This window comes from Sporothrix schenckii (genome assembly GCF_000961545.1).
Source record: "Sporothrix schenckii 1099-18 chromosome Unknown Cont49, whole genome shotgun sequence".
Classification (NCBI taxonomy): Eukaryota; Fungi; Ascomycota; class Sordariomycetes; order Ophiostomatales; family Ophiostomataceae; genus Sporothrix; species Sporothrix schenckii.
In genome coordinates this window covers 2955524-2981020 of record NW_015971150.1, presented here as the reverse complement: position 1 = coordinate 2981020, position 25497 = coordinate 2955524, and the positions used below count along the sequence as shown (strand labels likewise).

Genomic DNA, 25497 nt, shown 5'->3' with positions numbered 1-25497 from the left:
AAAGGAAACGTGCTAAGTACTGGTACTTTGTGCCGTGGGAGTTATGAGCGACTAGGATGAGATCGCTGCGATCGGTCTTTCCTCGTCCTTCCAAAATCAGGGGCAGGCCGCAACTCGCCGGACTCAGCACCGGCGCCAAACTACCAGCCATCAAGCAATACCCCTTCGAGCCCCCCTTTTCCAACGGCCGCCTGCTGTTAACATCCGACTAGCGAAGGCAGCTGAAGAACAAACCCCCCTGTTTTTTTTTTTTTTTTTTAGGTCCCTCTCTTTATTTTGTTTCTTTTTCGCTGTGTCATAAGAGTTTAGTCGGGAAGGGACCCATGTTCCGACGGCAGTAGCAGGGCTCTTTCCGCATCCCATTGACCAATCTTTTCCGCCCGTTTATTCTGCGCTTTCCTTCTGGGACCTGGGCTTTCCTCCCTAGTGTGCTCCTTGCTTCTTTCCCTCTTTGTCGCTCCTTCCTGTACAACATATTGTCGCATTCTTGCAGCTGCTCTGTCCTTGCCCTCACTTTACTTACTACTCCTTTCTTTTTCCTCTTTCTCCTGACCTTGTTCCGCCTTCGCAGTTTCTCTTTTCCCTGAAACGTGTTTTCTTTCTTTCCTTTGGCTTTTGTTTTTGTTTCTCCCTTTCCAATTATCGCCAACCTTGCAACTCGCACATATCCTCCCACGAGCGCCGCACTTGCAAAACTGTCACGTCCCCCTCATTCGGCAGCACAAATCGGAGACACGGGGCCGCCTTTGCTCCCGCCTCTTTCTCTGTCTTCCACTCTCTTCATAGGTATGTAAAAGTGCCTGCCGAAGCCCTCTCCCACCTCGTTTGATTTCTTTCCCCTGCCGCCATCCTCTCGTTTTGTTGATCTTTACGTCAACGAGCTGTTGTTGAATGCGCTGCATGTCAAGCGCTGTTCATACGAAATTGAACGGCTCGGACGGCTTGACCGCACGAACACTTCGACCAACTGCATCTACAAAATCAACACTCTTCTTTCTCATGTGTGCTGCGTGCTTGACGCATTTTCTCGTTCTCTTTGGCCCTTGACTTACATCACATGCCTCCGCACTCCTCCCCCTTTTGCAGTAATCGACCAAAAAGCCGCCACGTCCGCGCACACCTAGCCGTGGCACACACACTGTTTTTCTTACTTGCGTCGCACAGAGTGTAGACCTACTCCGGCGTACCTTCACTATCACGACGTCTGTCTTGTTCAATCGACCATTGATCGACCCCCGGCCGCAACTGAACGCTCTGACCATCCAGCGTTTTCCCTCTCCATGATCGACGCCCTCTCTTTTGCCATCTCTGTTCCTGCAACGGTCCGAAGAACTGCCATGAACACTACTCTTGTTTCCTCTGTACTCGGCCCAGCATTGTCGATACAACAGCTCTGAAACAGGCCTAACCACCGCCAACACTGCCAGCACCACCAACAAACACGACACCGCTCGCCCATCTCCCACGGGTCTCTTAGAGTTCTCTTGTTCAACCTCCACTCTTGAAGCTGCGGTTCTCAGCCCTCCTCTGAAGACGAATAAGAACAGACCAACCTGCATTTGTGCCGTCTTGTCCGTGCTTTGACTGGACCTGTACAGTCTTCCTCCTACCACACCTCTGATTTGATCAAACCGTCTACGATCCCCACCTGCTTCGAATCTACTATTTTTTTTCCTGCTTCTCCCCTCGCCACAGGAATAATAGTGTACCACAGTTAAGAAAATAGCATTGAGCTCAGGGAAGCCCGATAGGATTACCATTGTCTGCATAATACAACCAGAGTCGTACTTTGGTTGCTTTCCCCCTGTCTTCTTGTGCCGGTTGGACGTGCGCACGAACACACACACGCATACGCACATACACTCGCATTGAATGGCTTTTGGGGGCAGGCGACATAAGACTATCACAAAAGGTTGGAAAACTACTTCCCAGGCGCGCTCCCGTGCCACTCCTAGGAAAGAATACCTCCCAGTCTTATTTTCCTCTTTCACTGTTGATCCCCCAGAATATCCCAGGGTGAGACCCTCTCTCTAAATCCCTTATTCTCATTTTACTCTCACCCCCCATTTCTACCACCACCCATCCACAACGGACGAAGCAAGCAGCAGCAGCAACAACCGCAATCGCAACAACGCAGAGATCAAAGCAACAACAGGCTGATGCTGAAATACCGTCGATTAAACACTCAGATGCCGACGACATACACACTTGCACCTGTTTTCCTCTGTACTCGCCGTCACCAAACACTGTAATGACCATTGCTCGAAACATCTAGACGTTACCATCGCCTGACCTTTGCCCTTTCTCCGCTTCCGTCGTTTTATTGTCGCCTCCTCGCCACCCTGTTTGGAGGAAAGAAACCGAGACGCCACGTTGAGCAACTTTTGACACCAACTATCGAGCAACTTCTTCCACATGTTCTTTCGATCGAACAAGTCATCAAACGGCTTCAGCAAGGAGAAACGCCTGAAAGAAGGAGAGATTTCAACGACCGCCCTTCGCGATCTTGGTCTTCTCTCTCCGACCAAGCTCCAGCCACAGAGCCCTAACTGGAGGGACGACTACGACCGCCAAACCTACTCGAGTGCCGGGCGGTCAAACGCGTCCTTCACAGGCTCGTCGTTATACCCCGAGAAGAGTAAGACGACTTCTTCATTGAGCATCTGCGCTTGCATATGCCTGCTTTCATAACTCTCGCCGCATTTTCTACGACTATACCCACGCTGCTGCTTTGCTTCCCATCTGTTGCTTTTAACACCACCTGCTCTGCCGCGTTTTCTGATGCGACTCGTAGCCTGTTTGCATCGTTATTTTTGATCTAATTTTCTCCGCGCTTTTACTAACGTTAAGCGACATCACAGACCCGTCCATAATAGGTGGTAACTTCGGTGCGCCATCATTCCGCTCTTCGGCATCAATTGGGTCTGGTACATTGCGTGACGGTCATTCGGGGCGACACTTGACGACAATGACTTCCGACCGAAGTCGTACTCGGCGGGAACGCACATTTGTAGGCAGCGAATGTGCTGTCTGCGAAGAACCACTGGAACACACTCTCCGTGGTGAGCGTATATTACAGTTTTCCTGCACGCACGTCTCGCACGAGGCATGCTTCTACGAGTTCATTCGCGAGTTTGAATCGCAATACTGCCCGACATGCAATGCCCCTCTGCATCTCGACACAAGTCGTGGTGGTAATGTGCTTGACATCGGTAGGTTCTGCCGTATTCTGATACAAACCGCGAGGAACGCTAGTGACTGATACTTTTGCACAGAGAAAATCACCAACCTGGTACGGTCGGTATCGGTCAACGACACACGCTCTATTACTGGCACACCGACGCCAGCATGGGAGGACCAGACAACCCGGCCGCCGAGTCGGGGCTCGAACCAACGCCCAGCTGTCATGAGCACGAGCAGTGCGGGAATGAGCACCGTGCACCCGAACCACAACGGCTCCGGCTCGCGAGACAGCACGCGCGACAATACTCGTGAAAGTGGCCGCGATAGCTCTGCGAGAGGCAGCTACCGCGATCGGGATCGGGATCGGGAGCGTGAACGGGAACGAGATCGAGAACGAGAACGAGAACCGTCTGGTGACCGGTATGCGACCGGTGCGAACTCACGGCACGGCCGCAGTGACAGCGAGGCAACAGGTGTTGCTTCCTCAGGGGGGTATCCCGAGACTGCCCAAAGCGGTCCCCGGCGTGCACATGATTATGACGTGCAGGCCATGGAGACAACATTGACTAGCCCGCGCTCAATCACACGCAACCCGATCCCAGCGCCTACGGTCACCGTTCGGTCCGAATTCCCGACCATTACCCGATCACGCCAACAACAAACTCTCACATGCCTTGTTACGATCGAAGTGCCAGATAGCAAATGGCGTGCCGACCCAGAAGACTTACAACCGAGCAATACCGCGACACCCCAACTGCCTCCGCCTACCACATCTCGCGGTACAAATGGCGAGGAAAACTTTGGCCGCCAAACGTCACCCGAGCGACAGCCAGCACCTCGTTTCTATCCGTACGAATCGCCCGAGGTCCTCGAGGAAATGACAGAAAATCTGCGCAACCGTGTGGATAACTGGCACGGCCTTGACTTCAGCCGATTTGGCAAGCTGCGCCTTTACGGCACTCTGCGTGTCGGTAAGGACAAGGTATCATGGCAGGAGCTTGAGTGCTTCCTCTTCGCTGAGATGCTTATTTGCGTCAAGGAGAAGAAGAACTCTGGGAACGCCACGCCTGCCTCGCAACAGCAGCAGTGGGAGGGGACGAATGGCTCTCCTATTCGCAAGACGACTCGATGCACACTGAAGGGCTCCATCCTGATCAAGAAGCACCTGAATGAGGTCACAGAGACGGGCACAATTGACGAAAATGTCTTGACGCTGAGTTTGTCGGTGGCAGAGCTCCCGCAGTTCCACCTCCGTTTCGACAACCGCAACCAACTCAAGCTTTGGCAGCAGGCGTTGCTTGACTTGAATGCCATAGAGTCGTCACCTATTCGCAGCCCTGCGTATGACCGTGGCGAATTTTCGGAGACAGAAGAGGAAGATTGGCAGCAGCGTACACCTGGTAGTGGCCGTGTGGAACGTGTGGCGTCACTTGCATCATCGTGGGGCGGAAACAAATCCATCACCACGGCGGCAACGGAGTACACAAGCTATACAAAGAGCCCTCTCATATCAGCACCATCAGCATCGGTCCATGTTCCGATCGATGTTGTTGTGGTTGTTCCTATCTCTTCGTCCATGCAGGGCGTCAAGATCAACCTGGTACGGGATGCTCTGCGCTTCATGGTACACACGCTTGGCGAGCGTGACCGCATGGGTCTTGTGACATTCGGTTCTGGCGGTGGCGGGGTTCCTCTTGTGGGCATGACGACCAAGTCGTGGGCCGGATGGAGCGGCGTCCTGTCTTCGATCAAACCGGTTGGCCAGAAGAGCCACCGTGCGGATGTAGTCGAGGGTGCCAATGTCGCCATGGATCTACTCATGCAGCGCAAGTACAACAACCCTATCGCAACAATCATGCTAATTAGCGACGCGTCGACCTCGGATGCGGACAGCGTGGACTTTGTTGTTTCCCGTGCCGAGGCAGCCAAGATTACGATTCACTCTTTTGGCCTGGGCATGACGCACAAGCCGGACACGATGATTGAGCTGTCGACTCGGACCAAGGCCTCGTACACGTACGTCAAGGACTGGATGATGCTACGGGAATGCCTGGCTGGTTGTCTCGGGTCTATGCAGACTCTGTCGCACCAGAACGTGAAGCTCAAGCTCAAACTGCCCGAGGGCTCACCCGCCAAATTCCACAAGATCAGTGGTGCGCTGCAGATTACGAAGCGAGCGACGGGTCGCGATGCGGAGGCGCTGATGGGTGACCTGCGCTTCGGCGACAAGCGCGACATTCTTGTGCAGCTTGTCATCTTGCCCGACAACTCGTCACAGGAGCAGTTGCCGCAGGATGCATGGGAGACCATCGTTTCTGGTCTGGAGGCTCTGGGCGGTCCCGTTGATCAGGACGAGCCGCGACCCGTGTCTGTTGAGGAGGTCCCTCTCATTCAGGCCGACCTTAGCTGGGGTGATATTCTGCGTGATGGCACTGTGGTCCAGATGCCACGGCCATCGCTCTTGGCCATCACCATGCTCCCGCCCACCAGCCAGCACAAGTCGCGGTCGTGGCAAAATACGCCGCCCATCCCCCCCTCACCCGAGCATTGTGCAGCGTCGGATGGAGCTTCTTACGTCCGATATGCTAACCCGGGCACTGACACTGGTTAGCCGCGGGCAGCATGAACGTGCCCACACGCTCCTGAACGAGACGCGGTTGATCCTGAAGGGCCTGGGCAAAGGCGGTTTGCCGCCTGTCCCTCCTCTGCCTGGTATTGGTAAGATCGGTGGCGCTTCGGTGCCTACAACGCCACACCCGGGTAGTGATGGATCGCCCATTATGCAGATTGGCACGCCCGATCGAAAACACACACCATCGCCTACTGCCTCGTCGACTTCTGCGACGGCGTCCGGTTTCCCTCTGTCGAACACAATGCTTCCGCGCACGCGGTCCAACGATGCGCTTGGCGGCGCCATGGGCACGACCGCCGGCATTGATGCCAAAACTGTGGCTGCTCTCGACGCCGAGCTCGAGGCCAGTCTCGAGTGGATCAACCATCCGGCGGTCTTTGGCCGTGATAGCCGAAAGGCGGTGCTCCAGGCCATTGGTGTGATTAGCTCGCAGCGTGCGTTCACTTTCCGCACGCCGATCGAGGGCCTCTGGGCCAACCGCGTCACAGGCGTCAAGCGGCTGACAGAGAAAAGCCGCGAATGGCGCGAGGAAGGTGGTGGCGAAGGCGGCATCATGGAAGAGGCATAAGATACCCCAGGAGTCATGATCGTTGTTTCTATACCGAAATGAAACGGAACAACCAGTTGAGCGACATCAACGCCGCATGATGTCGCTGACGAATAAGCGACGCAATGCACTGGCATTAAGGTTTGCCTTTGCTTTTTAGAAGGCGACTTGCGCACGACGAAATGCCCCTTTATGTTTGCCCCATTTATACACATTGTCGGACTTCAGACAATGACTTTGCTTGTCTCATTCCGTCTTGCCCGTTTGGTTTATTTTTTTTTTCCTTCAGTTTCATTTTACGAAGTAAATACGTCGTGCAATACGGTCCCATGTATACTCAGTTTTTGTATGTGGAAGCAGAAGAAAAGCCAGTGCTGCTTCATTGCTTTCAGCTGTTCGTTTTGTGTATTTTATTGGTTCGACATTCCTTTCTTCTTTTGCTCTTCACGCGGAGGATGGATAAAAATGACCCGCCCATGTTGTTTTCTGTACATGCGAGAAGATACCTACTTTCACTAGCTGTGCAAAATTTTTCTTTTCCTTGTTGTCTTTGGAAATTACGAGACATATTTGTTTAATTTCCCGAGGGTGCCATCCAAGTGTCTTTGGGGTCGTCACGATACGAAACGTATTTCCGTATAGCACGTCATTGCCGGCGAAGGCAGAGCCAGAGGCATCGGGATCGGCCGGACACTCAATTTGACGGCGGTAAATGGCCCAAGTGAGGGGAAAGGGTGATGATGGATAAGAAGGTGGCGTTGTTATTGAGGAAGAAAGGAATAAAGGACAAAACAAGGTGCCCTTACAGAGTATGACGTCCACGAGCATATTTGGCAAGAAACGTGCTCGTGCCCGGTATTCCGGCGGAACAAAGATCGGTACGGAAAAAATTATCATTTTTATCAGATCATCTCCCGCCAATCAGCAGACAGGTGGGCGATACGAGCGAATTTAGCATGCGACCATCCCTTGCCTTGTTGTGGAGGCTGTCTTCCATTTCCCCTTCCGTTCCCCTCACTCTTTTGTGGCTCTATTTGTATTTTGACTTGAAGACTTTTGAGCGAGTGCAACGGCTTGGGCTTGTACTTGATGAAAACACGAAACATTGATGAGCTGCTCCAGTTCGCGCGCAAAAGTCTGTTTCCTCCCCATCCCGTCTTTCCTGGGAGTTGCTTTTCAGTGGCCCTTTTCCTGCAGGCGATGGCGGGGATCGGCTCGGGCGGTTGCGGGAAGAAAGGTAGGGTAGCCCACGTTTATATTTACAGTGGGGTCAGTGGGAGCGGAAACGGAAAGTGCCCTGGGAAGCCCCAAGGCCCTCATCACCTTGTTGCCCTGGAACTGTATTGCGACGTACTGAGTAAACCTCGGGATGAAGAGGGTCCCTGCTCGTGTTGCACAGTGTAGGGTCGCACTAAGTCTATCAATCAACAGATCCCCTGTTCTTCCAGACTGCGGCGATCAGATATCTTTGCTTGCAGCACTGCGGCTCAGCATTTTCGTACACCGTCGGTGCTTTACTGGGAGAAAAGCATGAGTCAACCGGGGGGGTCAGGCGACGGCAACGCGCAGGAAAGTAGTGTAAGCTACCGCATCATCTTTCGCAACAACACATGATACTCCGCTGGACGTGCGGATGAAGGGCGAAAGGCGACTGGAGAGCGGCGAGAAACGGAAATAGCGCGCCACACACATACTGACTTCCTGATGCAGCGAACGTAGAATACGGAGGATGTGGACAGAACGGGCAGGTGCGAGCAGCGGTCGTATCAACGCTGAGTGTCGCGCGTGCGTCGCTCTTTCCCAGACAGCACGTCAATAGTTCATGAGGATGGATGATGGAAAGAAGGAAAGAGCAGTGCTGCCCACAACAACTGCTCTTTCTTCATTCTTGCAGAGCTGCATATCCGCCCCCTTTTTCTCGGATCTTGGCATTCTCTCTTCTCTTTCTTCTCTCTCCTCATCTTTTGACTTCATTGTAATCCATACATCCTCTATTCCCACTGTGATCATTTACTCGGAGACCCCCAATCTATGTCGATTCCCCCCACACCATCCTCGTCAAAAATGGCCCCATACACCGTGGCTGCCTGGACAAATTAATAGCAGTCTGCAGGGTCAGTGGTGCCATCGTTTCCTCCTTTTTTGTTTTCTTTTCTTCTGCCGATTTTGTCTTTTGTTGCTCAGCTCAGGATGCAGCGACGCTGAGGCGCACGGGAACTTGATGTACCTCGACGTTCACATTGTCGTCATCTTTCTTCTCCTCTCTACCACTTGTCCCTCTCTGCCTCTTTCACCCCCTAGTCTCCTCCTCACTTACGCGGGCACTCACTTGGCCGCCTCCTAGCCGTGTCCAGATCGATGGCATCGTCGTCATCTGGATCTGTGTCCCAAGGCTGGTCCTTGGATAACCTCACTCTTCGCGGGTAGAGCCACACAAACCAAGCTCAACAGATGTTCCTGTGAGGTTAAGTGCGTGACAAAACTGTCTGGCATCTTTTCTGTCTCCCGAAAGCTTTGACAGCTTTCTCATTTCCGACTCTCCCTCCTCCGAAGCACGACTTCAGCAGTCACCCACTGCCGAGAGTCGGTTCCGACTCCAGCATTATGTCGGACCTGTCTAAGGATATTGTCCACGCGAGTGACACAACCAGCGACAAGACCGACAAGACCATTGCCGTCCACGGTGTCACAAGTAGCGAACAAACCAGCCTCCTGCCACCGACAACGCCGTCAACACGGCCAATACTGTCCAGCCGGCCTCGGAATTTTTCGTACGGCGCCATTTCCACGCCTGACCAGCCCAGCCATCTTGGCCGTGCCACTAGCGCCGCCAACCTGCACCAGCTAGGTGCTCACACTGTGGCAGCTGCCCGCGCTAACGACACTGCACGAACCACATCTGTCAGCGGGAGCAAGCGCCACCAGACCCACGACTGGATAACCGCGATAAACGTCTCCTCTGGCGACGGCTCCGTCACCAATCTCGAAAACGATCTTGAAACCAGTCTCGACTGCTACCCGGTCTTGAATGCCGACATAGATGGCTCGGCCTCGTCTTCGTCCTCGTCCTCGTGCACCGACTCCGACTTCATCTCCGTCGCGAACATGCCTCCCCAAACCGCCTTTCTGACCAGCTCCCAGCGCCGCCTAGTCATTGCCTACTGCGGCCTGCTACTTGTCGCCTTTACAACCTCTCTCGAGGCGCAAGTTACGGCGCCGCTGGCTGCTTTTGCCGTTTCTTCGTTTGAGAACCACTCCCTGCTCTCAACTGTCGTCGTTGTCCAAGGTGTCGTCAATGGTGAGCTTTCGTCCCCTCCCTTCCTCCCCGGCCGCTCTCAATTTGCCCTCCCGTCGTTTCGCCTTCGCTGACTCGTCTCTTCCCACTCTTTCCTCAGCCGTCATCAAACCACCCATGGCCAAGTTGGCCGACGTCTTTGGCCGTTTTGAGGCTTTCCTCGGCGCCGTCTTGCTGTGCGTCGCTGGCTACGTTCAGATGGCGTGCTCCCACAATGTCCAGACGTTCGCCGCCGCGCAGATTATGTACTCGGCCGGTATCACCGGACTCCAAGTCTTGAACCAGATCTTCGTTGCCGACACGACCGATCTGCGCCACCGCGCTCTCCTATCGAGCCTACCCGACACGCCGTTTCTCATCACCGTCTGGGTTGGTCCCTCCATTGCCTCCGCCATTATCAACGCCACCTCTTGGCGCTGGGGCTACGCCATGTGGGCCATCCTTCTCCCCATCGCATTCCTCCCTCTCGGTGGTTCGCTCGCCGTCAGTGCCTACCAGTCGCGCAACCATCGCTATCGCCAGCGTCGCCGGAGCAGCTGCATTGGTGGGCCCCGACCGAAGAGCTCGTCCAGCGAGAGCGGCGGTGGCGGCATTGGTGGTGATGCTGGCGGCGAGGATCCCGGCGGCCTCCCCGTCCTCAGCCGCACCAGCTCCCGTCACACTCCTGGCGGCAGTGGCAGCCGCAGTCGCCTGGCCCGTAAGAGCAGCCGTGCTAGCATCAAGGGGTCGAAGGCATACTCCACGTTCCGCCAGCTTCTTGTCGACCTCGATATTGTCGGTATCCTCGTTCTGAGTGCATCGCTCTCCCTGGTTCTCTTGCCGCTGACTCTCGCCGAAAAAGCGACGGGCGGCTGGAGCAACCCGGCTATTGTCTCGTCCATTGTCGTCGGCTTGCTCCTTCTCATCTTTGTCTTCCCCGCTTGGGAGGCCCGTCCGGACTGGGCCCCGCACCCACTGATCCCACCAACGCTCCTGCGCTCCGTCACCTTTTGCGCCGGCTGCGGCGTGGCATTCTTCTTCTTCGCCGTCTTTTACTTGTCTGTGCAGCCGTACTTTTACTCCTACCTCCTCGTCGCCCATAACCAGAGCGTCGCTGCCGCCGGTCGCATTACGCAGATCTTTTCGTTCACCTCGACCATCGCCGCCGTCAGTGCCTCCGTTGCCATCCGCCATCTTCGTCACTACAAGGTCTTTGTCGTCACCGGCGCCTGCGTCTACCTGACTGGCATCAGTCTTATGCTTGTGTACCGCACTGCGGACGCCGGTACCTTCCGCCTCGTCGCCACCCAAGTTGCTGTCGGTGCTGGTGCCGGTCTTATGAGTGTTCCCACCCAGATTGGCATCCAGGCCAGCGTATCGAGTACCCCACGTCTCGTTGCGGCCGCTACTGCCGTCTATCTGACTATGGGAGAGGCCGGCATTGCCGTCGGCGCCGCCATTTCTGGCGCACTCTGGGCCCGCCTCGTGCCCGCCAAGCTCGAGTTGTACCTGCCTGAGCCTGCCCGCCAAAATGCCTCTGCCATCTACTCCAGTGTCGTCGTCGCTACGTCCTACCCCTGGGGCAGCCCCGAACGCATGGCCATCACCCGCGCCTACCAAGAGTCCATGACATCCCTGCTGACTGTCGCCGTTGCCTTTTGCGTGCCTGTTCTGATCTTGGCACTGATGATGACAGACCTGCGCTTCGACACCATCCCCACGTCGCCGGCCACTTATAGTTATGACGACCATGCGGTCGTCGATAGTGACGATGATGACAACAACACATATGACGCCGAAGGACTCTTAAGCCGCCGGAGCCTGCACGACGACCATGCCGACCGTGCCGAGGCGTCGTCGTCGTCGTCCAACACCGCCGCGAATCCGTACGGTGTGGACACCGCCGCCGGTGAGAGAGCCACGCTCTTGTCGGACGCAGATGAGACTTGATCTGCAGTGCGAAAACATTGTCTGGGTGCAGATTTAAAGACGACCCTACGACGAACGACATGATGTTATTTAGTTACGATAGATACCCCTCACCGCCCAGCACGTATTCTCCTTCTCAGTTTTACTTATTTTGCTCTTACACGGCATGCGACAATAGCAGTCGAGTGGGCATTGCATCCGATAGACATGGGACATTTATGTTGGATCGCGCACGGAGTAGCCTTGACGCTCTCGTTGCTGTTTAACAAATGGCGCATCTTTGTGCTGCTTTTTGCATTGGAAACGGCGTTTGTTTTGAGACTTATCTAATTGTTGTCTCCGTCTATATCTACTTTTGCAGAATCTACATTGTTTTTCAGTTGCACATCCGAGTATGATTAGCCCAAGCTGCATTGGAACGTACTCTCGAGGACCTATCGAAGACTGTAGTGGAATATCTTCTCTGTCTCGTGCGTTGCTTCTCGTCAGAATTTTTTCACAATTTATCTGCTGTTAATTTTCTTTACATCGATTTTCCATTGTTACCATTCGATCCTTTTCTCGGCCTTATTCTTTTCCTCTGTAAGCCTGGGTTCTTTTTTTTTTAACGTATACTGACTATCGTTTTTGCTTAATTCATGCACCGGAAGGAAAGAGGCCAGGATGGTGACACAGAGAATGGCCATAATTGGAAGCATAGGCAATGCCAGAAGCAATAATATTGCTGCACGCCCCCATTATCCACTCCCATTTATCACCTCCACTTCCTGGAAGTGCTGTCGACACTGCCAGTTTGAGGCCCGTACTTTCTTTACACCAGATACTATAGCAATCCAGCGCAGAGCCCTTCTGCTATACCCAGGCTTGTTTCAGAAAGACTAGAAGAATGGAAGGAAGACGGCTGTTTATATGCATGGCCTCCTTCTATATTCCACGATAGTGGACAATATGCATTGAATTTTCTTCTTTGAAATGCTCAAAGACATATACCAGAACCAAAACGGGTAAAATAGAGTGTGATGACCGAGACATAAGACAGTCGATAGTTACAATAGAAGCTAGAAGCCATATTGTTTATGCTCGACGCTTTACAATGCAGAGTGGCTGCTTCAGCACCGAATATCAGATCCGTCCTTCTGCCCTTGCTTTGCTGCCGTTGTTTACGCCCCCTTATATTGGCCTCCAAAAAGTGCCATTGCCACTGCTGGTGCCTGGTTCGCCATCGTTTAACACCTTACCCGTCCACGGTCACCAGGACGTTGAACATCAATTGCCCGTCCCGCTTTTGCTCTTTGACAATGCACTGTTTTCCTAGACCATAATAACGTCACTGTGATCTGGAGAAGAGGCTAAATGTTCAGAAACAAGGCGCGTGGCAGAGACAAGACAACTAGGGGGGAAGTGATAGAGGCGTGCGAGAGAAGAAAACGAGACAGAGAGCGGAGACTGGTCATGACCCGGTGCCATACACTGTCAATTTGTAATTCACCTGAAGGCAAAGCTGTTGTGCCAGATTCCGAGAAGCCATAACGCACGAAGAGAAGCTATACGTTGTTCTCGGTCTTGGGGAATATGCAGACGCTTACTTCTCACTGCCCGAATTCAGCCTCTTTTCTGTCTAGTCTTACAACTGGATCCTTTCCCGGATGTTGGAATAAAACACTGTCCATTTCTGGCGTCTTCTCCTGGTCCTAAACACATTTCCGCCCACTGGGCCGCCCGGAGCGAGGCAACACGAGACACAATGTCAAACAAGAACGTGAGAAACGGGAAAGTGGGAAAGAAAGAGTGTGCGTATGTGAGGCATACATCTGGATGGACGCCACTCGAGACAGTTCGTCGCGGGTTCAGGTCCCCATTTCCTGTTTTCTTTCGGCAGCTTTCTCTACTTTCTCTAAAGAGCCATCTCGGTTTGGCAAGGCTAAAGCCGGGCGCGGGGAAAGGCAAGCGGAATCCATATATGACCTGACAAAAACTGGTTGAGGCACGTCTCGCCACCTTTTGTCGATATAATATAATATTAAACGTATCTTAACAAAGTAGCAGATACAAAAACCACCAACGAAGAGGCGAAAAGCTCGAATACTGGCCAGAATCTATCCTGTTTATGCCGAGCCTTTTGGCTGAAAACAGGTCCATGCTTGACGAAGAGGAAGGAAACTGCCTCATGGTGCATGGTAAGCCCTTCATGGCCTGATTTTGACCATTAATGTTTTTGGTCGTATTGTCCTTGGGCGTTTTGTATACAGAATGCTGGACCAGTGGACGGAAAGCGGCCAATGCTGCTTCGCAAGAGCCACCTTGAGGCCAATGCCAGGATATATCAAAACAGACAGTAAAATCGAACAGCCCAGGATATGGACTGACGGACTCTCGATGTGCTGGTTGACAACAATCAGTCACCAGGACAAGTTGGCCTTTTGCCACCTTGTCCGAGAAAACGCCACATATATAGGCAAAATATGATTCATATAGCTCAAGAGTCTAGTTATCAGACACCTCTTTCGTTTTTTTTTCTCAAAAGGAGTAAAGTCGGTGTCTAGTAACTCACTGACATCTGTTACTACGGTTTCTGCGAATCAAGAGATATAGACAAATGAAAAAGTGGGAAGTCGAACTGCCAAAATAAAAGGTCTTGTTAAAAAATCATCACTCCAGGCTGTATCACTAGATCTGTAACGAAGTTGAAGGCAACCGATAAGGGGGAACGGCCATTAGTCTCCCGGGCTTCAACAGATCGAGCGCTGCCTTCGGGCTAGGACTCGTATTAAAGACCGGGAAACATCCAGAGCGCAAAAGATGATATGAAACGAGATGATGTTCTAGAGTCAGAAGAAGGGCACAGATGCTCGATGACTCCGAGAGGAGGATTCGGCATGCTTCCACTTGGACACCGTACCACCACCTATGGCTCCTAAATAATGACGCACATATCCTGGCATGTTCGTGAGATTGCCGAAATCCACGGGCGGATATTACAAAACATATAACGAGCACATGAGACAATAGCAGGACGGGACCGAAGGCACTCCTTCATTTTTGCGCTCTCGTCTTTCTCCTCCTAAGTTGGGAAGGGGCCGCCGAGCTGGAAATTCGGGAAAGACAAGCTGCGTGTTTTATCTTGACTTGAGCCGGTAGCGGATGGCCGGTTCAATCGATACTCCTGGGCACAAAGATAACAACTTTAGCAGTCTCAGTACTAGTACGCTGTAAGCAGAAGCATCCTAGTACAGGCCAAGTTGATCTATCTCGCTTGAGTCGTCAACATAGCCTTGGGTTTTCTGAAGTTGTGCCTTGCACTGACAACAAAACAAAACATGTCTCAGACCAGTTGAATCAAACAGAATTCCATTAAAATAATAACAAAGGTTAAAAGTGCGGGTCTCGTTTTCTTTTTGCTGGCGGGCAGGGGCAAGATCTGTTTGTAAACGAATGTGACGGGTTGATAAATGATCAGGGGAGAGAGGGCCATTCCAAGATCAACCCAGAGGGATATTCGCCACCATAAGTAGACTGCCAACAATAAGGGACTGGGGAGCCAATGAGAATAAGGAAACACAGATCGTGAAAACGTGAGTTTTGATATCGATAAAGGAGTCCGAAAACAAACACTTTTGGCAATGTAACAGTTTGCTGAGCTGTATAAAAGAGTCGTCGTATTGTCGGCGACGGTGCTAGGGCAGCCGCATCGACAAGCAGCTGCGTGGTAACGTTGCAAATCGACAAAACTGTGCAACCGGAATAATAGGCAATCAAGGTTAGTATAAGTATATCTCAAGAATCTTCCAAGGCCAAGGGTAAAATTACCCTATGCTAAGTCCAGCTGTGAAAAAAAATAAAACCCATATTTTTTTATATTATTCCAGGCGGCTGGACTCACCAAGTTGGTCGTTTCCGGGTTGGCCAAAGGAAAGAAGGAAGAAAATCGCGGAATATATATGCATGAGAAAGCAAAAGCAAGAGGACAGCGAAATCACGGCGAATTGGCAGAATGGAACAAACGGGCTGGAAATAGACGGAAGGAAGGCTAGCTCGGCGGCAACGGTAGTAGACGGTAAGGCAAAATGCAAAATGCAGGCGAATGAGAGTTTGACAACTAGATTGAAACAATCAAAACTAATAAAGCAGTCCGTTTAGGCACTCGCCTGGAGGCTTTGGCCAAGGCTTGTCGCGAATGAGTTATAACCAACTACACTGTTGTGTTGGCAGCAGCATTATGAATAAGTATGAAGTGCATGCTAGCAGCGAACTGCATCACTAAATAGATGAAAGGCTGCAACTCTTTCCAGGAAACTGGATGGCAGCATATATTGCCCGTATAGCCTCAGACTGAAGACCTGCCCGTTTCCCGTAATGATGAGGTATAATGGCGGCGAATATAAGCGTAGAATAATGTAGAAAAGAGGAGGGACACTGCAGACCCTCGATATGATGCCGAAATTGCACTTGCTAGATCAACTATTCTTAGCATGGCTAACACAAGGCCGTATGGCGGGGAAAGACGGGCTGTATAATGAAAAACAAGTGCACAGGGACAGTCAAGGGACCGAGGTGTCAAAAGTTACCCGGGTTTTGTGCCTCGCAAGAAAAGTGCCCAGGTTCGCGGCCGATGAAGGGTGTCGGAACTGTTCGAGAAATTTGCCATGTTGGGGTAGGTGGCAGCGTGCTTTCCAGAGGTCAAAAAAGTGTATTGTGGGCCGTAGCCGCTTCCGTGACTGCATCGCGACAACAAATAAGCAAATTCCGACCTTCGCCGGAGTTGGCCGGTGCCTTGACTCAGTCAGAGACAGTGACATCAACCAAACAAATGGTTGAGTACGACTGCGACACCAAAGCCTAGATGAGCCGAATCACCAGACGAAAGGAGATTGCAGCTTAAACTAGGTCGAAGAAGAAAAGAAGCACACTGGCCATGGTTCATGAAGCAATGGTCCCGGTGGCCGTGTTTCTTGAAGCGGGAACCCTTCGTCCGGACGTCACTTGGGAGTAGCGATAGTAACCAGAGTGTCAGCAGCCTAAACTTGAGATACTTTAAGTGGAATAGAATGAGAGGCATGGAGTTGCCATCCTGAAAATAAGAACGCACGGCGAGCGGAACGGCTGCTTTTCTCAAGTCTAGAATATAAGTGCCTATGTTTGAAGGTCAGAAATGAACTTTAAGGCAGAATATCATCAACCACTGTTGCTCATGGAAGGGACGTGGAAGTGGAAGGGCAGGATTAGAATGGAAAGCGGCGGGTTCAGATGAGAGGAGCTCACAAGTCGCATCGAATCTCGTCCCATCTTCTATGTAGGATGGATCTGAAGATCGGGCTGGTGGTGAGGTCACTAATTCCATGGGTCGTATTGAAGACGGAATGGGCGTGGTAGTTTTGGCAGTTTTGGGTCGATGGATTGGCTAATTGGACATGCCTACCAAAGAAGATTGATGATACTGGGAGAAGAAAGCTTCGAGAAGGTCCTTCATCTAAATTAGCCGCGGCTGCAGATATTGGCTGAGTTGGATGATGAGAGAGACAAAGGGTAATAAAAAGAGAAACCGGAAGAACGACTGCCAAAAAGGGTAAAAGAGAGTTAAGAAAGCGAAAGCAAAAGGGGAATTCGGTGGATATAATGGCGGGATGTTGGCCGTCACGCAGTGAACATGTCGTTTTGGGTGACATTAGCCGCCGTTTCATCTTCTACATCCGTTGTTATCGCTTCCCTCCCCCGCGCGAGAACCCCGGGTTCAGCATTGTGTTTTGACGCAGTGCCTGCGACTTGGCAAAAATAGATCGGCCACGCCAAGAACCCGGCACCTACATCGTACTGAATATTGGCTTCTTGGCAGTATTGAGGAGTTGTGCTTCACCAAATTTGCTCGTCATTTGGTCCAGTTCTCTTGAGTCGGCTACTTTTTATACAGAAGGCTCATCTCTTGGTTGCCACTGCTAGGTTCTTGAAGATCTCGCCGGTCCCTTGCCGATTACCAGATGAGAAGGGCAATAGCTGTGGACCGAGACCAAAGATGCAGAGATCTGGATAGCGGCATCGTCTCTTGTTCTCTTGCACAACCACCCATGGTTGAAAGAGAAGCTCTGCGTTTTCTAGAAGGAGACAGTATGGGGAAGGTCGTTGTAAAATAAGGTGAGTGGCGGAGAAGACGAAAAAATGTCGATTGCAGCCTTGGAAAGCTCGTCTGATCTCGTATTGACAATGTCGGATGGCGGGCGATCCGGGGCAGCGTGACGATGAGGTGACATCCAGCAATATCGTCAACTTGGTGGGGAGTTTAGCCTTTGTTTCTGTGCCCGTATTGGCGTCTGAACCTGAACCTGAGCCAGAGGTTATTGCTTTCTTGTCTTGCGGACGGGCAACGGGCCGCAGGGGGATACGGTAAGAATTTTGCGTTCCAAAGACTCTCTGGCAAGCTGTTTTTTTTTTCTGGTTAGCTATTTTCCATATATTAGACTGTGAACTGAAATCGCAGGCTAAGACGTCTGCAAGAGGCAAGAAGGTCTAGGTAGTGACTTTACCTGTGCAGGATACATTGACCAAGCATAGGATGAGTGGTAACCGAGACGCAGAGGAAGGGAGAGTGGTCAACACCAAACAGAGCACATCTTGTCCGATATTCGTGGTGTGTGAATAGGTCATTTTCCCGGGACATACACGACAGCTTGCCAACAGTACCTTTGGCATCTGATGCACATGAAACAATATATTCCGCTGGCAAATTTTGCAGCCTCGTGTGTTATCACGTTCCATGTTGCCGTTGTGCGTGTGGAGATATCGCTCCTTTTTGTTCTCTCTCTCTTTTGTCATTTCCCTGTGTCTTGCCATTAACATAGTATACCTCTTGGCTGACATACCAGAACTTTTGTTTTTGACAGAGAAACAGTTTTAACCGGCTTAAGAGCGAAGTCGTTCTTACCTCTGATTTTGGAAACGAGAGGACACGCCCCCTCCATTCTGTCCAATGCTCTTATCCATGTCGTCCGTCGGCTTCTCTCGTGCCCGTATGGGTGACGGAAAAGAAGTTTCGCCCAGGTTCTGGGTGTCAATCAGCTAATGCCGTTTCTCGTGGGCTGTTGCGGTCGGGCGGAGCTGATGGGTTATTGCGTCCTGCTCTCGCTTGCGGACAACTGTCTGCTGGCGAGATGCATTTTTGCTCCTGCGCCGCATGGGACTTGTTTCCCGTTTGATATGTGACACAGCCAGGTATTCAAGACCCGTTGGACTATAGCGTAGGGCGTAAAGAGGGGGACCAGGATAGAAGCTCGTTGGCCAGTGCTGACTTCGCTCACGATATTTCGTAGACACCGTCTCGGGCAAGTGATGGATAGGAGGAGGGAAGTTATTTTTGCTCGCCTGGAGAATGCCAAATAAGCTGGCGCAGTTGTTTGCTTTTCCTGTAGAGGTAAAGTCCTACTCCACGACTGCGCTTTCCAAATGTGGATATGAATGCTTGTTTATACAGCCGTATCGTGCGATCACATTTGTTAAGGAAGGCACGAGTCAGCAGAAGACAGAAAGGAGAAGGAGGCACCCAAAGTCCTGTGCTTGCCAGGCAAATCTTAACCGCACTTTCAGGAAGTTGCTCTTTCCCTATTGACAAAGTCTTCTTACAGGGGCACATCTATGCGCCAGCTTCAGCACAAGGCTGCACACAAGGCCGAGAACATCCTCTGTCTTGCAGTTTTGAGGATTTAAAAATTCTGGGAAGGATCGAGTGACGTTCATGTAAGAGGGTGTAGCGGCTGTGGCTCTAGTGCGCTTCGGTACTGTTCCTGCCCAATAGCTTGGCATAATCAGTCGCATTCTCCCTGTGGCGTATAACCCAGAATGGCCAAAATAAAAATAAACAGCGTTGGCCTACATAATTTGAAGAGCTCAAATATTCCACCAAAGACCAGCGCCCGGGACTGCCGGCGGCGTGGCCATTGCTCTGTTTTTCTAAATGGGAGTACGGGAGTACGATACGAGTGTGCCAGCCACTATTTGGCCCCCGCATCTCCTTCAAAGCCCCCAAAGACGGGCGGGTGGGCCTGAAAAGCGTGGCTTACATATATAGCACACACCCTCTTTGGTTGATTGCAGGCACGGCGGGCCACTGCAAGGCCCAGACCCTAATATGCGGAGCTGAGCGGACTCGTTTCGGGACCGTGAGTGTTTATGCCTGGGTCTAGGGGCAGACAGCTTCGGTCCCATGCCCGTTGCTGGTCAGCATTCCATCGAACGAAGCGTCCCAAAAACTGCGTTTCTGGCAGAGCTCAATCACACAGAGCCACTGTGTACTCAGCGAGCCGTGTGCTACCTCTAGTACCGTCCTTGGCCGACTTATGGTCCTTTCGAAGCCCATCGCGAGGCCTCGACGCTCCCTGTGATGTGCTTTTTTTTTCAGGCTTCCGTAGGGCCGAAATCAAATGGGGCCGGCGGTGGCATAAAAAGTTGAACGCCTAGTGTAAAAGGTGATGGGTCGACAAGGACGAGCCTTCTACGGTGGTGGACTTGTTGTGATACTCGCCAACAAGACCGAGAAGAAGAAGAGAAAATATATACAAGAAAATAACATAGCATAAATAAAGACCCAGGCAAGAGACACACGTGAGAACGGGGCGAACTGTTGGACATGCAAGGCGCATGTCCCCCGTTTCATGTCCAATAAAACTAGAAATCAGGGTCCCTGGCAAAAGCCATCCTCTGGAGACAGCTGTTCAACGAGTGCCGTTACGTGGGGGACTGTTTGCCAGCGAGCCTGTGGAGACACAGCTCCGTACAAATGTCGTCAGTTGATGGCGCGTTAGTAATTAGACCCTGCGGCCAGGCGGACCGAGCTTTCAGTCCAGCATCATATCCCGGGTTTCTTATTTCGACTTTCGTTTTCCTCCGCCTGGTGCTTGACTTGACTACAAAAATAACAGTCCGTCCACAGGATGGGCAGGCCTGCAAAACGAGACCCAGAAAACACGAGTCAAGGCACTACCAGGCCAATACAGAGCCAATGGGTGGTCGATGGTCGTGTTGCAGCATGCGTAGGGTTGCAATGAACCGTGCAGAAAGACGCGCAAGGACGACCGGTTCGTCGCCATCTGCAGTGGGAGGCAGAGGGTAGGAACGGCAGAAGAAAAGAGTAAACAGAGAAAAGCTCGGGCCTGCCAGTACGACAACGGCAAGTTTTGTTTTCACGCAGGCCGACGGTCAAGAGTCACGAACAAGAGGGGAGAGGACATGAGAACACGTTTGTGGCCGGCACAGAGCCTCTATTTTTCCGGGTAGCAGTGGATGGCGTGGACGCGTCTACGATTTAAGTTCTTAGGTGACCTTCACAAGACCAGCAAAGCGGTTATATCTCTAGGAACTGGTCCTATAAAGGGATGGGAGAACCAGAAGCGGGCGAGGTGTCCGGACTCGAGCAGTCGATCGTCGGCTCCGTGAAATGGCTTGTTCGCTCACGGAGAATTCTTTTCTTTGGTTTTCATTTACGGTGTTCAAAAAAAGGGCGGATATGTGAGCCCGGTATAGCATTCCTCGGCCAAGGGCTCAGCAGAAAGCGGAAGGTTGGCTTATTAGAAACATCGCAAAACAGTGAGGTCGCCGAAAGGCATAATCGCCGTTATTCGACTCACCAATACGTTAGGCCCTACCGGAGCCTGCCAGAACCGCAGATTTGTATCGTTCGGTGACTTTGATTCTTCCGAGACACAGTAGTCGCAGACGGCGAAGGGGGGCAGTTACTATCGAACCAGCCTTTGGTAGTTGTTAATTAGGATGTGTTTGAGTGCTCGGCCCCATTCTTCATATTAAGAAAAGAACAAGGTTGGGAGGGAGGGAGGGGAATTGAGGAGGACAAATTCAGAAAACCCGGAATCAGGGTAGCATTGAACCGTCTTCTGCGACCAGACAAGATGTGAAGGGCGGGAGCAGTGACAAAAAGAAGGGAAGAACGTAGCCTGCCAAAATACCCTGTTCACTCACGGTTGTTTTGGTCGTGTGCCGTGTCGAACCAAGCTGATCGCTCCGTCCCCGACCAGTTAGTGCATGGAAATTGACATGGTTCAGGCCCAATGGCCTATCAAGATCGCGAGTAAAAACTCAGTCAGCAAACGAGGGTAAATACTGGATGTGGACGTATACGCACAATAGCCAGCCAGGCTATGGCCTCACATTATCTCTAGCTCCGAGACGAAATTCTGTCAAAGGTGAAGCAGCCAGGCCTTGCCGGGCTGCTTTTCCGTCTATTCAGTCTTTCTCGACCAGGATCCCCTTTCTATCCTCTTTTTGCCCTTGCTTTATCGGTGTCTCTTGGCTTATGATGTCGGCGTGGCCGTCCAGTTGTGCCGCCTCCATTTTTGTCTGGACGGCAGAAACTGCCGTGGACAATGCCGCCGTAGATGGCAAGCAGGTAAAGAACGTGTTCGAACCATCGAAATAGTCGACGCACAGTCACTAAGGCGCACTGAATCCTTCGTCGACCGTCCTTGTCAAATGTTGGTTGTTTCTACGACATAGTTTAGAGAATACTTGCTCACCTCAAACCCAAATCATATGCGTCTTGACATGGTCAATCCACGTTTCCCTGTCTTTCCGCCTAACTATTTGTTTTGTAGAAAAACAAAAGCGTCGCGACATGGTGTGTTGAATTAAAGTTCTCCATTGTCTTGGCATGTGGTGAATGCAACACTCACGCAGTCTTCGGTGGATTGTAGAATTTGTATCCTATATTAAAACAAAAGTTAGAGGAGGTCTGTGTGCTCTATGGAGAGATCTGGAAAGACAAAGAGAAGAGGAAGCTACGGGAAAATAAAATACAACAAAGGTCATGTGAGTCTTGGAAATAGTTGTGAGCCTTGTCTCTATGCACCACAAGACAAAATAGACAAGACATAGAAGTTGTGGGCATGCTGCGCAGCGTCGAAGCACAAAGGCAAACAGGAGAAATTAGAGGGGGCAAGCACAAAAATTATCCAAACGCACAGGCACCGCCAGTAAACCAAGGGCAATCAAAACGGGTCGAGCGCCATTGCGGTCACGCAAGATGGACAACCCTGCAGTGGTCCGGTTTGAGATGTTGAGGAGTTGCAGCGAGAGGGGAACGTACAACCTAAAATAAAAGTGCACAGTGATGAATGGCGAGAAAAATGCGCCGTAAGCTTCTAGCCCTGGTACAATCCGTCCGAGCGCTGCACATGTTGGTGTCGTAGACGGTGGAGGAGGCACGAGAAAAAAATAACAAGGAGAAATCTCAGAGTTGGTCAGAAAACATATTCGGCCTCCCTGCTTGTTCGGCGGCTTTTCATGTTCTCTTCAGCCTCTTTTCCTTCTCTTCGTCTGTGGCAGGCCTTGACTCGGCACGGAACGAAGACGTGACAGAGAATGGATCACAGAAGTCAAGCAATGGAAAAATTTGGCAGCCAAAACGGCGTCGGAAAGCCAAACGACCTGACTTCCAGGCCGTTTCCCGCTTTTCCATGCCGCTTTCTTGTCGTTCTGCTTCTCTTCCCTCTTACCTCTCCGTTCCTATTCTCCCGCGGCTTCTTTTGTTCGTCTCGTCTCCCCAGGATTTTCGTGGGGCCGATTGATGTGCTCGTCAGAATTGCACATCATCCTACTCAACAAAGCCGGACGGGACAGTGCCAGTGCGGGACGGGCGAGTGAAAATAGCCCGTTCATGGAAGGTCAGGCCGGTCTGGAGCAAGGTTTGCCTTGTATGGAGTAAAACGGGATGATGAACAGCAGGACAACAAAAGCCAGATCAGCCCTGCCGCCACCTGCGGTACGGCTATTACTTACGGTATGACGACAGCTCGCGAAGCAAAACATGCTTCCGGCCGGGGAGGGAACGAAAAGGGAGAAAGCCTAGGGCGCAGAGTGAGATAAGAAAATGTTTGTAAAGGAAAGGCTTGAATCGTTCGTTTTGGCATCTCGTCAACCATCTTGGTCCAGTTTTTGCTCTGTTGTGCACCGCTTTCGTTGTGGTTAACTTCCCTTTCGAGTAAAGGCGACGTGAATCCGTCCAATGGGCGCCCATAGTGACCACTTACACTTGTTTTTTGTTTTTGTTCTTTGTTGGAGTAGTTCGGACATGGATGGCAGACGTTGCTAAATAGACCGTAACTTTGACGGTGAGGATTGTTTTCTCCGCTTCTCTTTCCCCCCTCGAATTCCAGTTGCCCTTCCCTTTCAAACTCCCATCGCGACTTCCATTTCAAAACCCGCCACATCCCCCAGCCCCTGTAGAAACCGCCCCCCTTCCTTTCCAACACAAGTGCCCGTCCGAATCGTTCCTTCCTTCTATTCAACTTCCATGCTCGGCGATCATTCGGTAGTGGGCTGCTCTTTCTCTGTCTCCGGCTCCTGACGGATGCCTACGCGCCTTCCGTTCGTCGTCGGCTTGCCGTATGTTGCCGTGCCGCGGACCTGCTCAGGGATCATAGTAAAATTCCAACCAGTGGCTTGTCTTGGCTGGTCTGTCATTTTCACCTTCAGATGTTGTTTAACGCATTGCGGACTTTCTGGCAAGCGATGGCGTAAGTAGAGTTTGCCCGTACCCCAAAGTCGGTCTTTTTGGTTCTCCTGGGGTCGCTTTCCGCCCATGCGTCTTCTCCGCCTATGCGGTTGTTTTTGACCTTCCGTGCTCCTTCCCTCTACCGTCTCTTGATCGTCTCTCGCTGCGTTCCTTCTTCAAGTCGTTCTTTCCACTTTTATGGTTCGCCTGTTCACTCGTTCCTTCTCCAAGTCTGCTTTTTACCACACGCCTATTACCCTTTGGTCTCATCCTCGCCCACTTGGAGCACGCTGTCTGCTGTCGCAAGACCTAATCCGCCCTGCTCCTACTCTTTTTGTCGCTTTCCCTTAATGTTTTTGCATCCCACTGCGTATCTGTGTCTTCTTCAAACTCGATTTTGTGATTGCCTCGCTCCTTCTTCTTAGTATCAAAAAATACATCCAGTGCTAAACAATCCCTATCTCGCAAGACTCGGTGTACGTCGTTGGTTGCTCTTTCCTAAGGGCAGTCTTCCACGGCCGTTGTACAACCAAAGTCCCAACCGTGCTCCTTCCCTTCTCCCTCCTTCTCCACGCCCCTGCGTTTACATCACTTTGTACGGCGCAGGTCTCCTCCCTCCTCACACCCCCTTCCTTCTTTCCGCCTTGCACTTCGCACCTTCCACCTAATTAGCCCGCCCGCAAACAGACAACAGACCCTCCGTAGCGTATCATACCATCAACCCGCTAACTCAGACGGCTTGCTTTGTCCTCGTTTTGGCCTCATCTTCCGTCAACCGTCAAGACCCTCAGGTACATTCGCCTCCTTCGCAGACACCACTGTGACCGCCGTCGACGCTCAACCAGCACATCCCTCTCCAACATCCTCCACACTTCTCTAACCACTAACCAAAACACAGCATCCGCTGGCACCTCTCGGGCCCTCCTAACCTTACAGGCTGTGTCTCGTCTTCCTTTTGCCTTTTCATACCGCTTTCTCCCTCTCCGTTCAGCGCGTCTGTTCCTCCCCTTGTCCTGGTGCTTGGCATAGACGTCTGGCCACCCGGTTCCTTCATCCTGCTTAAGGAACAGCGCGTTTCCGCACTTTGTGTCTTTCGATCCGTCCACCAACCGGTATCTGGACTTCTCAGCCTCAGCCTTTGCCAATCGACTTCTTACGCTCTGTCCTATCCACCGCTCTCCACGGTCTACCCGCTCTCCGTGCTGGCCCATGTCTTTTTCTTTGATTTACGAAGATGAGGAGACGGCAGCAGCGCTGCACAATCGCCAGTGCACCCCCATCCTGCAGAAACATTTGTCACCATGGAGAGCATATTTCATTCTCGAGCATCTGGCTCATCTATCACGCTACCTCTTCGAGTCTTCTACCATCAAACCATCTTCCAGCTCTTCCTGTCTCTGTCGTCAAGACACCTTACTCGCCTTGTCTTTCTAGACTGCATCTTG

At 51.8% G+C, this 25497-nt stretch overlaps 3 protein-coding genes across 3 annotated transcripts; 2 read left to right on the top strand and 1 right to left on the bottom strand.

Annotated features, from left to right (window-relative positions):
• Positions 1-2415: 2415 nt before the first annotated feature.
• Positions 2416-6383, top strand: SPSK_04831 (uncharacterized protein; the record flags this gene model as incomplete). Its single annotated transcript, XM_016731594.1, has 4 exons — positions 2416-2638; positions 2862-3212; positions 3276-5758; positions 5805-6383. The coding sequence occupies 4 exons, from the start codon at positions 2416-2418 to the stop codon at positions 6381-6383; spliced, it is 3636 nt and encodes a 1211-aa protein (XP_016583477.1).
• Positions 6384-8966: 2583 nt separating this feature from the next.
• On the top strand, positions 8967-11586 carry SPSK_04956 (siderophore iron transporter mirC; the record flags this gene model as incomplete). Its single annotated transcript, XM_016731714.1, has 2 exons — positions 8967-9660; positions 9758-11586. The coding sequence occupies 2 exons, from the start codon at positions 8967-8969 to the stop codon at positions 11584-11586; spliced, it is 2523 nt and encodes an 840-aa protein (XP_016583476.1).
• Positions 11587-24813: 13227 nt separating this feature from the next.
• Positions 24814-25263, bottom strand: SPSK_05648 (uncharacterized protein; the record flags this gene model as incomplete). The annotated part of the gene is made up of 1 exon (XM_016732390.1): positions 24814-25263. One exon carries the CDS (start codon positions 25261-25263, stop codon positions 24814-24816), a length of 450 nt encoding a protein of 149 aa, XP_016583475.1.
• Positions 25264-25497: the final 234 nt, after the last annotated feature.